General features: G+C 39.5%; 1 protein-coding gene across 5 annotated transcripts in view; it reads left to right on the top strand.

Moving 5' to 3' along the window:
• The window catches only part of TGFBR3 (transforming growth factor beta receptor 3), a 181389-nt gene extending 167989 nt beyond the window's left edge, over positions 1–13400 (top strand). For 3 of the 5 annotated variants that reach the window (XM_072997928.2, XM_072997927.2, XM_078391755.1), the window contains 2 exons: positions 5576–5695; positions 7522–13400. In XM_072997928.2, the coding sequence (XP_072854029.2) occupies positions 5576–5695; positions 7522–7640 (239 nt within the window). In that variant the 3' untranslated portion in view covers positions 7641–13400. The remainder of the gene's footprint in view (positions 1–5575; positions 5696–7521) is intronic. The other 2 variants (XM_072997929.2, XM_020807120.3) reach the window with 1 other exon arrangement.
• Positions 13401–14909: the final 1509 nt, after the last annotated feature.

Raw genomic sequence — 14909 nt, 5'->3', positions numbered from 1 at the left:
TTCTTTCTGACATCCATACAGTATTAGTTTTATCTCAGTTCACACCATTTTCCTTAAATGTCCCTCAGATCAAGGTTCAGCTTTTGTTTGTTTGTTTGTTTTGTGCTAGTGTATTTGCATGATGTTTTCAACAGTATATATGTTCCATCATAGAATCATAGAATAATGAAGTTTGGGGGGCTTATAAGGCCATCAAGTCCAACCCCCTGCTCAATGCAGGAATCCAAATCAACATGGATTTGGATTCCAATGGTTGCCTAATTTTCTTTTGAATGCTTCCAACATTGGAGTGCTAACCACTTCCCAAGGCAGTGGGCTCCATTATCATACATCTCTTAGAGTTAAGGAGTTTTTCCTGATATTCTACCTAAATCTGGCTTCCTGTAACTTGAGACCATTATCATGTGTAATGCACTCTTGGATTATTGAGAACAGATCCTGCCCCTCCTCTGTATGACTACCTTTCAAGTACAGTGGTGCCTCACTTAGCAATGTTAATCCATTCTGGAAAAAACATCGCTAAGTGATTTAATCGTTAAGCGATATTAAAAAGCCCATAGGAACGTATTAAAACGCGTTTAATACATTCCTATGGGCTAAAAATGTACCTTAAAGCGAAATTCCTCCATAGCGGTGGCCATTTTGGGTGCCTCTAAAGCGAGGCAAAACAGTGGTGGCCATTTTGTTTTTGTGGCAGCCATTTTTGAACCGCCAATCAGCTGTTTAAAAAAGTTCGCTTTGCCATGATCGCTTCCCCGCGATCATCGTAAACCCGAATTTTAGCCATAGGGGCCATCACTAAGTGATCGCTCCAGCGATGGCCAAAAGTCCATCGCAAAGCGATTTTTTTTAATTAAGTTTTTTTTAACAAGGGGGTGACAAAAAGGAAAAGGGAAATTGAAGTTAACAGGGAAGAGGAGAAACAATAACATACTAATGTCCATTCTATACCTATTGCCATATCAAGATTCCAAGTTACTCTATTTACTCTTTTCTGCCCCCCAGGTTTAAGTTCTCATTTCAGTATATGCGATTCATGCGCTACCTGTTGATTCAATCCACTTGTAGAATAAGTCCCATCTTTCTGCTGCCTTTTGCAAAGCGATTTCATCGCTCAACGGAGCGATCGCTAAGCGAGGCACTACTGTATTTGAAAAATACTATCTGAAGACAAGGAGTTGAAAATGCTTTGTATTTCATATCTGAAATGAAGGTAGAAATCTGTTTACATTTGTTAAGGAGTATTCCCATCAATGTGTATTGAAAAGCACACAAGGGCCAAATTCTACACTAATCATTAGCACTACAATCATGTTAGTGTTGAAGGGATGTGATTGAGGTAATCAGAGGAAGACCAGTCACTAAACAAAACAAACTAATTTTCAAATTATAGGATGTGGAGAAAGCTCCTCATCATATACGATCAATCCTCAAGGAGTGGTTTTTTGTAATGTTGGCAAAATTAAAGGAGAAAACAGTGGGTAGGGGGAGGATGGAATGTGTCTAAGGAAATGGATTTTGATCCACAAATACTCATACTAAAATAAGTCCATCTTCAAGATACCACACTATTTTCTCCTTGTTTTTCTTTTTTCTTCCCCCCCCCCCATACAAGTCTTCAAGTTACTTGACAGAAAGATAGCCTATAAATATAGCAAAAAATTTAGATAAATGCTTATAGCTTTACTACTTGAGCTATTAATTTACTATGTAATCCTTTAAAAGATTAACCAAAACTGTAGCAGAATATAGGGCTTTTTCCTAAGAATTAAAATAGGTTTGTGGCTGCCACATTAATGTTTTAGGTATTTACAGTGTTTCTAATCTGTTCTATATCAAGAGATACCAGGGCAAGGTGTAATTGATCATTAGCACATTGCTAATCACTGATTATTGCAATGATTAAAACATTAACATTAGCTAATGTAATTTAAATATTTTGTTGTTATTGCTGTCAAATCACTTCTGACTTACATCAACCCTATGATTTGTTGGCCTCTGATAGCTCCTATCATTAACAGCACTACTCAGCCCTTGTAAACAAAAAGCCATGACTTGCTTTATTGAATCAGTCCATTTCATGTTAGGTCTTCCTCTTTTGCTACTACCTTCCATTTTTCCTACCATCACCACTTTTCTACAGAGTCTTGTCTTCTTGAGTTAGTTGGAGGCCCAACTGATGCCAGCATTGACTATTTGGAGACACCCTCCTGTGTCTTTGCATAATGCACCACTCTTTATCAGTGGGACATGGGGGAGCCCCTTCCAGATACTAATCACTGGGCAGGTACATAAGGGAAGATGTACTCCTTCAAATGTATAGGTCCAAAGTTGCTTAGGTATTAAACTGTGGGTTTCCATTGCTCTTTTTAAATTGTATTTTAAGTGGGTGATCTGCAAGGCTTTTTTAATGTATAGAATTTTAGGCTTCAGATTTTTGATAAATGGTGTCCTATCCATCATGGTTATTAAAAAAAAGTCATGAAAAGTCAATTGTGCTACAAGTGTATTTTGATGAAAGCTGAGAAGCCAGAGATAATCTGCATAAGACTTGTGATAGTGAGCTTCCTCTCTTTCGTGTGTCTTAGGTTGTTTAATTTCAGGGCCCAATTGTCAGGCCACTTCACTACTCGTGATTCCTAGAACTTGGAAAAGTTTTTCAAACTACAGTTCCAAATTCTCCTAGCCAGCATGGCCCAATAAAATGCTGCTTGGGGGATGATGGTAGTTGCAGTTCAAAAACGGAATTATTCCAAACTCAGACTGTTCCCCAAGACACAAAATGTATTGGGGAAAATCCATGTTTTGTTTCTAGGAGACAAAGACATTACAGAATTATAAATTCTATAGGATTTTAGAAGCGAAACCCAATTAATCTAATGACAACTAATTTCAGTGATTGGTATTTGGTTGTAACATTAGAATTTCCCAGGTTTTACTGGAAAAATTGCATATGATTATGGTAGATGGAAAGTTAGCATGTGTATTGGAAGGACCTGGGGGTGGGGAAAGCACAGTGCAACAGCCCTTTGTGTAAAGATGTCTTGCCTTCTCAAGGGATCTCTGGTAAAGGGTGGGATCTGCAGCAGAATCCCCAAGTACAGTTGCTAAGGTCATCCTGCGAGTGAGTGCCAATCATTTACATATTGAAAGGAAAAGGGGCATCTCCTGTTCCTGAGGGCCACAGCCATTCGGAATCGTACCTAGAAGTCATGCTAAAGCATTGGAACATCAGGACCTAGGTTTGTTCAGAAAGATCTATTCCTTTTGCTCTTTGTTTACAAGTTAAATCACATACAGTACACTTGATTATATGGTATAAGAAACACTTTGGCTCTTCTAGAAGGAAAAACTTTCCTCAGATTTCAGGAACAGTTCCTTTGCCATACTTTGCCTCCTGCTCTTTCTCCTACGTGAGTAAGTCTTGCAAATGGAAAGGGCCAAGAACACGTCTATGTTATTGGTCTCAAACCTTCAAAAAGAAGGTGTTTCAAGATGTTAGCATTACTCACACCTTGGTTGCCCTGAGCTGTTAAGAGAGGCTGAAAGTGTTTCTCCCCTGTCTTCAGGACTGTACTTCCAATTATCAAGATTATTTTCCTTCCCCGAACTGGGGATGTTAAGAAGACTCTGTTTAATAAGATCTGATTGAAATAAATTCACAAAGCAACAAATTATGTTTGGCAAATGGGGATAGCAAAGCAAACAGTCAGATTTCCTGGAAGGGGAGCAGTACTGGCAGTCTTCCTGAGTGTGATTAATAAAGTACATGTTGTTGCACTCAGATGTTTACAGCCGTATAGATGGATTGAAGCATGGAAGAGTCTTATAGTGGGACACAGCCTCTTTGTGACACTGCCTCATTACTGAACTGTAAGAATCTGCAATGCAGGGTTGGATCTGGATCTGGAAATCTTGGATTCAGATTGCACTTCTGCAACATGCCGATTGAGTCATGTGCCAGCACAGTGTAGTGAACAGAGTACAGTATCAGACTAGGACTCGGGCAACTGGGATTCAAATCGCCACTTGGTAATGGAAGCTAACTAGGGAGTAGCACTGGTAAAATACCACTTAAGTGTCACACATACCTCAGAAATCATACAGGCATTGTTGTAAGTCAGAATCAACACATGCATGCAGTTGAGTTATATGACATAAACAAAGTCATCCTCTTTTAACCTCACCCCCTTAGTAATATATTAATGGCCTACCTCACAGGGGATGTGCTGCTGGAGAAAGAAACAGAGCAAAAGAAAGAAACAGAGTGCCTTCTGCCCCTCAACATTGTAATATTTTACTGTTTGAGATATTAAAGTGTGTGTGTGAGGGGGAGAGAGACAGATGGATGGATGGCTAAACAACTGGTGAATGAGCTATGTTGGAAACAATTTCCAGAACGACAGTGTTGCCTGTACTGTGAAATAAATGCCCCCAATGCATCATTTGTGGTTAATGATTTCCACTGATTTTTTTCACTAATAATTTACTGAAGCATCAATCCTATCAGTCCTATACTTATTTACTTCAAAGTACAGTAATTCCCATTAAAGAGGCACAGACAGGGTTGCCGCTTGGGCTCAGCTTTATTTGTCTGTAGGGCAAATTTATTTATTTATTTATTTATTTATTTATTTATTTATTTATTTATTTATTTATTTATTTATTTATTTATTTATTTATTTATTTATTTAACATATATGCCGCCTTACACAAATAAATACGGAAAGGTGGGTAGCATCAAAATGAACGAATCCTGAACTCCTGTTGAGCCAGATTGTACTGCTAAAGTGTAGAATCTAATAGTCATAGATGAACAGTCACAATATATACAGGGAGTCCAGGGGTGGCAGGGAGAGAATGAGAGTGGGGGAGAGAGGGGAAGAGCAGTGGCCTATAATTGCATTTTTGGATAAAAAACATTTGGCTTTGGGTAGGACCAAATAAGTATAAAACAATATACAGTATTTGTTCAGCCTATAACATGAATGGATTTCTATTTCATTTTTATATTTTTAAAACACAAGCCAAAAAGCAAGATCCAAGATCCAACTTTTTAAAAGTTGTATAGCTTGCATACCTTGTGCATGTTATATGTTGCATGTTTTGTGCAGTTTGCATGTTCAGCTGTGTGGGAAGATGAGTAAAAATCAAAATGGAGAGGGGCAGAAAAGGCTAAGAAACTGTGTGACAGCTGGCCAGCCAGCCAGCTATGTTGTGTTCAGACTGTGCTGCCTTGCACTTCAAAACTCAAGAATCTAAATAAGATGTCAGAACTGTCTAACATTCCAGATGTTGTTGAATGGTAATGCCATCTGCCCTCACTATGACTATGGTGTCTAAGCCTAATGAAAGTTGCAGCTTTGGAGGGCTACATGTTACCCATCCCTGAGCCAAAGAGTGAAGGCATGGAGTTATGACATTGCACTGAAATGTTGTAGAAAGGGGAGAAAGAGAAATCAGTGGCTACCCAAATTCTCTCCAAGCATAGCAGCAGGAATAAGGAACCAGCTCTCTCAGTGCAATGTTACAACAATAATTCTATAAACCAACAAATTGCATCCTTTTTTGAAAGCCCTAAACTGTAAATGGGAATTGGATCCACAAGTGGAAGGAACTCCAAAGAAAAGAGAAGCACAAAGCCAACTGAGAACAAGGAGAGAATTTGGGGCTGGCGCTTTCCCCCCACAACCAGGTGACTACAAAATCCATCTCTATATACTGTAGCCACATTTCTATACATTTCCACACCCACTTGGTATGCAGCTCACTAGCCACTGGGCTAATTCTATTATTTATTATTATTATTACTATTGCTGTTGCTGCTGTTGTTAATAGTAGTAGTAGTACAGTAGTAGTAAAAGAGCTGCTGGGTCAAAGCTTAAGGACTGTCACTAAAGTAAAAGAGTGGTAGTAGTAGTAGTAAAAGAGTGTTAAGAGTGTGACGGGGAGGAGTGTGTGTGTGTGTTTGTGTTTGTGTGTGTGTGTGTGTAATGAGATCTTATATATTTGGCATCTAGACATTGACAGCTGTGCATGCTTGCTGTCCCTGAAGATGGAAGGGTATCCTTCTACTCAAAGTTAGAGCAAAATGTATACAGATCATATCTGGTATGCTGCGGTTGCTCTGCAGCTCTGAGCACCAATGTGGTTTATAGAATGGGTGACAGCGTAGCTGTAATGGGACCCAGCAGCAGAGAATATCAGCCAGCTCTACATTTTGCAGATCATTTTCCTGGCAAAGAGTTAGAGGGGCCCTGTTAAGGGAATGGAAGTAGCTGCTGCAGCATCTGTGTTCATATGGAAATAACTGTGGCTTCCCCACCACCACCTAAACATACCCAGTTCTAGAGGTTTGCTTATCAGTACCTCCTAGAGATGACTTTTGCACTGCCAGGGAAAGCATTTGACACACCTGCAGAAGAAATAGTGGGGAGGAAAAAAAGATCAAGTCATGTGAAAGATGAGGAGCTTGTGAGTAATCCTCATATGCAACCCCAAACTGCTTATTGTTCACAACAGCTGTTCCCAAACCTGCATTAATACTTGTCCTGATCAGTCAATAAATTCAACTCTATTCTCCCTACAGTCTAGGTCTCTGATTCCCAACTGTGGGTTCCCAGATGTTCTTCGACTACAACTCCCAGAAGCCTTCACCACTAGCTGTGCTGCCAGGATTTCTGGGAGTTGTAGTTCAAGAATGTCTGGGGACACAAGGTTGGGAACCACTGACCTAGGGAATTAATTTCTTAGATCCTAATAGGTTGTTTTGCCCATGATATCTCTCCACTTTTGATTTTTGCACTGTTTCTGCCCCATTTCTCTTGCTTGGTATCTCACTATGGTTTCCCAAAAACTCTTGCAGGAATTTGCATCTTAAGTCAATATGGGAAACAAGAAATATGATACAGTGTAATGGGCTTGATTCAGGGAGATCTAAATTGGAAGGTCTACTCAGCTACAAATCTCTCTGCATAAATTGGGGACAGTCATATTTTCCTAACACACTATTCTCATGGGAATAAAATGGAGCAACTCACATGAATGTTGCCTTTGATTTTCTGAAGAATAATGGTAGGATATACTGGGATGGACATGTGTACATTCAGAGAAAGTGTTTCTTCCTAAACTCGAACAAGTCGTTCATTTGATTTTCTACTTTTTGAAGTTACTATCTAACACCCATAAAAGCCTGCAAAACATCCGTCTCACCTCAGCAGTGTATGGCATCAGTCCCTTGCCAGGTGCTCAAGACAATAAATCACACACACACACACACACATTCTCAGGTTAGCTGGCAACACAAGGTACATTTCTCTCTATAAATTGGTTGCTTATATTTATCAATAGAAGATAGCATTTTTAAAAATTGGCTTTCTGTTTGAATTTGCTCTTTGCCATTTCTGTCTGCATGTAATTTTGGAAATGGCAAGAAGGTGATAGGAAGAGCCAGAAAAATGTCTTCGAACACAGTTCTCTCTTTTTATGTTTGTTTGTTTGTTCCCTCCTTCTCTCCTCCAGGAGAACCGGCAGGAAGACAGCAGGTCCCCACATCCCCACCAGCCTCTGAAAACAGCAGCGCGGCCCACAGTATTGGCAGCACACAAAGCACGCCCTGTTCCAGTAGCAGCACAGCCTAACCAAGGGGGTGGGACGCAGTGGAGCTACAGCAGAGGTTCAAACAGAGCTATTCGTTGGCATTTGCTTTGATTGGTTTGGATTCTTCTGTCAGAAACGAGGAGGGATTTCCTTCATCCTCCTCTTTCTCCTGGGCCTCGAACCTCTTGCAGCATGGCTGGCAACACAACAAAGCTATTATTTATATACAGCTGTGGACTCTGCGCAAAGGGTTCCACATGCTTGCAGTGGGAAACACAAGCCAGTTCCCCTTCAGCCCACCATAAATGCTGCTTTGTCTCTACAGAACCTGGAAATTGGGTTCTGCAAACATCGAGGAGGCGCAAGGTGTCTGTAAAGGGATTTCAGCCGTATAAGCTTGAGAAAGATTTTGTTTTTGCTTCCCCAACCCCTAACCTCTTGGTCGGGATTCCATCTCATGAGAGCAAGAAATGCAGAGTGATTTGCGATAAGATCCTTGATTTCATCAGCTCTCCCTTGCCATTTTGAAGTAACTATGTCTTGATTATTTGTACAGTGGCTGAGGATTTAGCACAGCATTTTACCTGCTATCATGTTGGCCTCCACTTAAGGGATTGGTTTTTCCTCAGGTTTAGCCTTTGGTAGCAGGCAAAAGCAAAACCAACAAAATGTTGTTTAACAAAGTTGTGTTGGATTAAGTATTTTTAATTATTCACTACTACACTTACTTGTACATCCCTAAGCCTGCTTCTATATGTGATACAGAATCTTGCACTCTTCTGTTTACCCTTTAAAAATACAGTTTCTGCCACCTGTTAAGTGGTAGTAAACCTTCAAGGTATCACACAGCCTTCCTCAAAGGCTCCCCCCCCCCGCATAGTTGTGCCTATAAGGACTGGCAGTTCTTGCCCATATAACAGCTTCCTCATTCACTGCAGTGCTAGGCGTGGCTTTCTGTGCATATTTCCATTGTAAGTGCAGAAGTATTTTGGTGAATGAGGAAACCCTGTATTTGCCACAAGTGCCATGTCCACACTGCAGCATCCATGGAGTTGATATTTCAGGGTCATTGTATGAACTTCAATACCACGTTTATGTAGCTATCCGTTTACGTGGCCAGGGAGGGTTTATTTTATGGGCAGTTTTGACCCTTTGGCATACCTGAATATACCTCAGCAAATATGAACTTGGCCAAAGATTAGGTGGAAAAGGTAGAAGTAAAATGACTGTCAAAACAACCTTCTGTTTCTGACCAGGTGTTTTGATATCTCTTCTGGCTTTGTTATGTTAACTCCAGGAGATATAGAAGTATGTCTTTCTCGGCATGCCTATGGAGTGCAAGCATTTCTAGATTTGACACAGTGACATCTAGAAGTGTCCAACAAGTTAAAAGCGATCCACAATGTGTACATAGAATCACTGTCTTTTAAAAATTAGGCAATGATTTTAATAACCTCGCCCCACAGGAGTGAACATTGTAGCTAGTTTTTTGCAATCAAAATTACTTGAGCCAGGTACTTCGTACTTTTTGGTTCCAACTTTTATACAATTTTATAATAATTTTTTCTGCTCAGAGGAAGGAACCTTTGAGCTAGTCATTCTCAATTACTCACCATTTTTAAGAACAAGCAAGATTTCTTAAAAACCGCTCTATGCCTTGTGTACAATTGCAAGTCCATAATCTCAAAAGTGCAATTGGATATAATCTAAAGGAGCATTTGGAATGCAAAATAATAATAAAGCAAACCAGTATTCATATTCTTTAGAACTCCAGATTCCCCCTGATTTCAAATACTACCGAAATAAAAACTGAAGGATGGGATTTGAAACGGTAGGAACATTAAGTTGTTACTGTGTGAGATGAAATGTCCTATTTCAGATTTCTTTCCTCCTGAAAACAAAATAAGCACTCCACTCCCCTAGCAGACTATCCAATCACAGTTTTATAACCTTCATTTAAGAGGTTTTCTGCTTCTTGCTATAGCAGAAAAGACACTACGCTAAAGCAGCATTCTGCTAAGTTTGCAGAAAAGTTCACCTGCAGATGCAGGCTTTTTGCCTGATCCAGCCGTGTGATATCATTTCAACCCGTTGTCCTCAGTTTATGTTCATATCAGTGGATAATTCAGAACAGAATGAGAATGAGAAATGTATGGGATTTGGGCAAGAAAACAAGAGCGGTTATTTCATATCAGGAGTCTAAATGCAGTCTGAACTGAGTCCTGTAAACACTTCCCCACCTTAATGCAATCCCTTAGGACTCCCTAGTGCAGACTGACCTACAGTGCAGCTGCAGAAGGGTCAAGGAAGGGTGGAGGGGCTGGATGCACACCATCATCTGGCTTTTTTCATAGTAGAGAAAAAGGAAAACCCATTGTTTCAGTCTCCTGGCTACTCCCCAATTTCTTGTGCTAAATTTATGTAAGAAACCAATCAAAGTTGACCCAACTTTGATGGTTGGCTGACCAGAAAAATCCTTCCAAACCAGCCTGCTCTAAGCTGGTAGAAACAGGCAGAGCCACACACACCATGGCAATGGCTGCCTGCACCGTTACCGCACCCAGTTCAAAAGTCAACAGATCCTGCAGAGCACCAACTACTCTACTGACCTTCACTTGCCCCTCTCCCAAACACCATCCCTTCTGCCATTGGTTAGAAATGTGTAGTGGCAAAGGAGACAAACACCACAGTGGTCTGTTGATAGATCAAGGGGCAGAGATCCGAGGATCTTAGCAGATTTGGAAAGTATCCGAAACAAATTGGAGTTGTTCATAAAAGTAAATTACTGTCCTTCTCAAGTGTTTGCAGGACTGGATTGGTGGGAGCTATCTGGACAACCAATATGCTACCTGTGTATTTAAAAATAATGTGCTTTGCCTAACCTTCAGCTGAATGTATTATGTAATCATATTCGTTGTATGAAAACCTTTAAGATGTCTTCAAAGAAGACTAGAGTCTTTAAGTCAATCATAGCTATATTTTATTACATTAAATGTGGGCATAAAGATAGATATATTTAAATATAAGTGGCTCTATATAAGATGTTTAATTTCAGTTACTGTGAATTCTGTGGTTTTGTACATGCTTTCTTTTCCCATTTCTTAAACACTTCCCATCAGTTTCTTTTTTGTTTTGTTTTTCTGTGGAGAAGTATAGGAAGTATTATAAACTTGGTTACTGAGATGGACATTTTAAATTTTTATGTAAAATAATTAAATGTATATTTCTGAGACAGAGAGAGAAAGAGAGAGAGAGAGAGAGAGATGCTGCATTACCAATATTTCTATCTCAAAATTACTTTAAAGTTTAAATTTATATTTCCAGATGTGTAAAATCAAGAAAGCAATATTTACAAGTAGACAAATGACATTTTTCTAGACTTATATTCGAGATTAAAACATAATTAATAAATTGACCTTGATGCACTTAATTAAGAATACTTCAGAATGCTCACTTTATTATATACTGATGATATTATACTCACTTTATTAACAGCTTGTGATAATGGGAAATTCTTACTGGTTAGACAGTAGAGCAACTGCCAGATGCCAATAATAGCACTGAAAATATTTATATTGCCCTGTTACTTTTACAGGGCTATGCGTACTGCACTGCTTTGTTCACACGCCTTGATCCAGAGATGTACATGCCCACTCTTGCTGGTATCAGTTGCACCATTCATTAGAGTGGGAGAACCAAAGCTATGTGCATATTCTTTGTGTGGACTGGATCTGTTTTCTGGAATTAGTGGAACATTCTTTTGGATGAAAGGATATCATACATGGCAACAAAATTTCTGTGCCCATCACTGGATCAAGGAGAAAGCCCACAAAGCCATTTAATCCAGAGTATCATTCTTTAGTCCAAAAATCAGCAGTAGCAGAGAATCGAGTAACTTTGTCACCAATTGGACAGTTTTGCCACCAAATTGAACAATGCTTTTACCTTTTAAAAAATCACTGAAATTTGTATTTCTGCTACCAAAAATGCTCTACTTTCTGATGTTGTATAGTACTCACAGCAGGATTTTTATGCTGTTCTGATGTTTTGGACTATTGTTGTATATCATTGTACCTTGAGAATTTTGCCTTGCCTCACAAAGTGTAAAACTGTGTAAGTGGCCAGCCCTGGACCTTGGGGCATTCTTTGATGTTTCCAACTGGGAATTATTATTATTTTTTCTGTTTCTGTTTGCCATTTAAGAGAGGCTTTGTCAAAAGCTTCTTAGAAATTCATTTACAGAACAGTATTGGATCAATCTTATCTACAGGCTAGCTGATACAGTACTTTTGAAGAATTCTAAACAGCTGCTGAGGCAAGACTCCATTTTGTAGAAGCCATGCTGACTGTCCCTTCACAAGGCTTGTGCTTCAGTGTATTTAACAAGTTTATGGTTAATACTTTTTTCTACCAGTTTCCTTGGGACATGTAAATTCTACCAATTTACCGGTGACATGTGCCTAATGTCTGAGTTCTTTTTTTAAAACAGTTTTACATTATCTGCCTTCTAATCCTTTGATATGACAGCTAGTTCATATTTCTAAAATAAAGATCAGGCATTTCAAATCTGAATTCTTTAAGGACTCGGGTGAATGTCATTCAGTCCTAGCGATGGCTTAATTTGTCAGCTCTAAACATAATCTATTATCGTCAACAGTCAGTGTTGCTCTACGGATCCCCCTGTAGAGGGGGATCTGTGGGTATCTTGCCAATGTACTTTTTGAGTGAAAAACCGATAGAAAGAATTAATCTTCCTTCCTTATTCCTTTTCATATATTGTTCTCTATAAGAGTCCACATGGGTGGTTTTGTGATCCAGATGTATTTACACATTTGTGTATTTGTTTTGTGCTGTAGCAGTTAACTCCTCAAATTCCTTCTTTGCTTGCCTAATCAACTTACATTTACATAATGCTTGCCAGCACAAGATAGTCTCCTTCACACCAATGGGGCTGCTGAAATTAAGAAGGCAGGATTATTTCAGAAGAGCTGGCTCCTTAGTATACAGCTTGTTACAGAAATTTATAAACTCCAGTGTACTTTGTTATATCCGTGCGTTATCTAATCAGTAGCATTTGCTTTTTCAAATATTTTAGCATTGGGCCACTGTTATTTTACTGTCACGAAAAGTCAAAATGTCATGCATGTCAGGGTTGACACTGAGGTCTGCATACCATTTTTTTTAAAAAAAAGATTGTATGTTTCCCCCATCCCTCAGTTGTTTATGGATGTTGCGTGTTTGTCTTTTCTTAAAAGTGTATCTACCTCATGCTTCAAATGAAGACTCTGCTGCTGATTGTAAGTGCAGTCCAACAGATGCTGCTGCTGGTTGTCCTCTATCCATTCTGCCGGGCCTTGGGGAGAGCTGCTGTAGAATGCCCTTTAGACTAAATGGAGGATGGACAGCAGTGGCACCTGCTGGTTTGTGCCCTGTATGAGTGGAGTATCTTTTAATGAGGCAACAGTTCATTTTCGTTTGTCATACTTGGGGTGTTCATGGAGTAATAGAAGTCTGCCATTTCTAAAATGAAATATTTTACCTTGTTTTTTCAGTGAGTCTACTTTCCTTGCATCTTTTTTTTTAAACAAACACACACACACACACACAAGTGGGAGAAATATGCCTGCTTAATCCCCATGGCCAGTTTGAACACTCCATGTTGTGTTTGTTTCAATGTTTTTATGCATTTCCAGAAACATTTTGTGTGACTGATCAAGTTGTACAGTTTTGATAATACCTGCTTAACACCTGTTACCCTGAGTCCTTTGTGCTTAATAAAGGTATATGAATTATTAATAAAATGTGGTGCCTGGTTTTTTTTTTCCTGAACGAAGCCATTTTCCAAACCACTTGACTTCTATAATACTACATGAAAATGATCCAGTTGTAACCAATATGGTGGCTTTGAAAACTACATAGAGTTTGTATGGCAGAGGAGAAGAGAATACTTTTACTCATACTTCTCTGTTAAGTTAGAATTAGCGTATCTTCTCCATACATAAGCAGTGTGCAGACTTACATCTCCCTCTGTAAGGATCTCTGTCACCCTGTGCGCTCTGTGGCTGGTGACATAGTGGAGCCCCAGGGCTCATAATCAACACACCTAGACATGGTGAACAGCAAACATGGTGAAGCCGTCGGCCAACTTCCCTCAAGATTCTTTGCCACCTCCTGAACTTAGTTGCAGTCCTTACCACAGCTGGGGATGGGAGAAGTGGATTTTCCCAGTAACAATGCAAACTATTCTACTGCAGTCCAACATTGCCTTTTGGTGGCTTGGACTTCAATGGACAAATAAGCTACAAAAGCTTAAGAAAAGTACCTGTCTTTTTTAATGGAGAACTGGTTTGTTGATATGGATCAACATTTAAGTTGTAGTTGTTAACCCAAATCCAGCACTTGGCAAGCCAGGACTCTTTCCATATTGATTACATCCACTGCCTACAAAAGCAGGGTCAGTTTAAAACACATTGCTGCCTGGAGACAGGCAACTAATGGTGCAGTCACTGCCCATCCATAGCAAGATACATAGCAGCCAAAATCTCAGAACAGTATGCCACTTGTTTGTGATACCCCAAATTCCAAAATTGTTGTCTGGGCAGCTGCCCCACTCTGTCCAACGGTGGTGCCACTCTGGCACTAGGGCTTTTCTATTTGTGTTGACAGAGGGTAGCGCCATGCATGCAAATTAAATAGGACCGTCGTTTGTACAGAAGCACCATGTGTGCAGCAGAACAAACCTAGAAGTAGCTAACTAGGAGATATGAGCAAGGCGGGCAACAGAAGTGCACAGTCACTTCCCTGCTTGGCTGCCAATGTAAAAACATCCTGTCTGAAGCAGATGCTTCAATATGCTACTTGCCATGGAACAGCTCATACAACTTTATAGTCATTCTGAACTGGCAGCACTATTTGGTAGTGAAGCCACATTCAGTCAGCCACACAGAATTACCGTATTAAGGCTTATCCTAAGGAGAGCTTGGAAAAGTTACTTTTTATCCTGGCTGGGAACTCTACCTTATACCTTAAAATTTTCAGTGAGATTTGTTTCCACAAATATATTTTGGTTTGGGGCTTAAAATGTCCAATAGAGTATGTTGGGAAATGTATTTTAAGTCAACAGCACCTTGAATCATAATGCTCTTTCATAATAAGATAAAACACCTGTGCTTTTAAATATGGTATACATGCTGTATTAAATGCAGGCACAATAACCATAGAAGGCAAAAGACACTTTTTTTCTTGTTAGAACAAAGTTTTCTTTTTCAGCTCTAAATTAGGATAAAGCATTAGGTTGTCGTTCCATTATC

This window comes from Pogona vitticeps, chromosome 4, assembly GCF_051106095.1.
Source record: "Pogona vitticeps strain Pit_001003342236 chromosome 4, PviZW2.1, whole genome shotgun sequence".
Taxonomy (NCBI): domain Eukaryota; kingdom Metazoa; phylum Chordata; class Lepidosauria; order Squamata; family Agamidae; genus Pogona; species Pogona vitticeps.
This window is presented reverse-complemented; position numbering and strand designations above follow the sequence as displayed.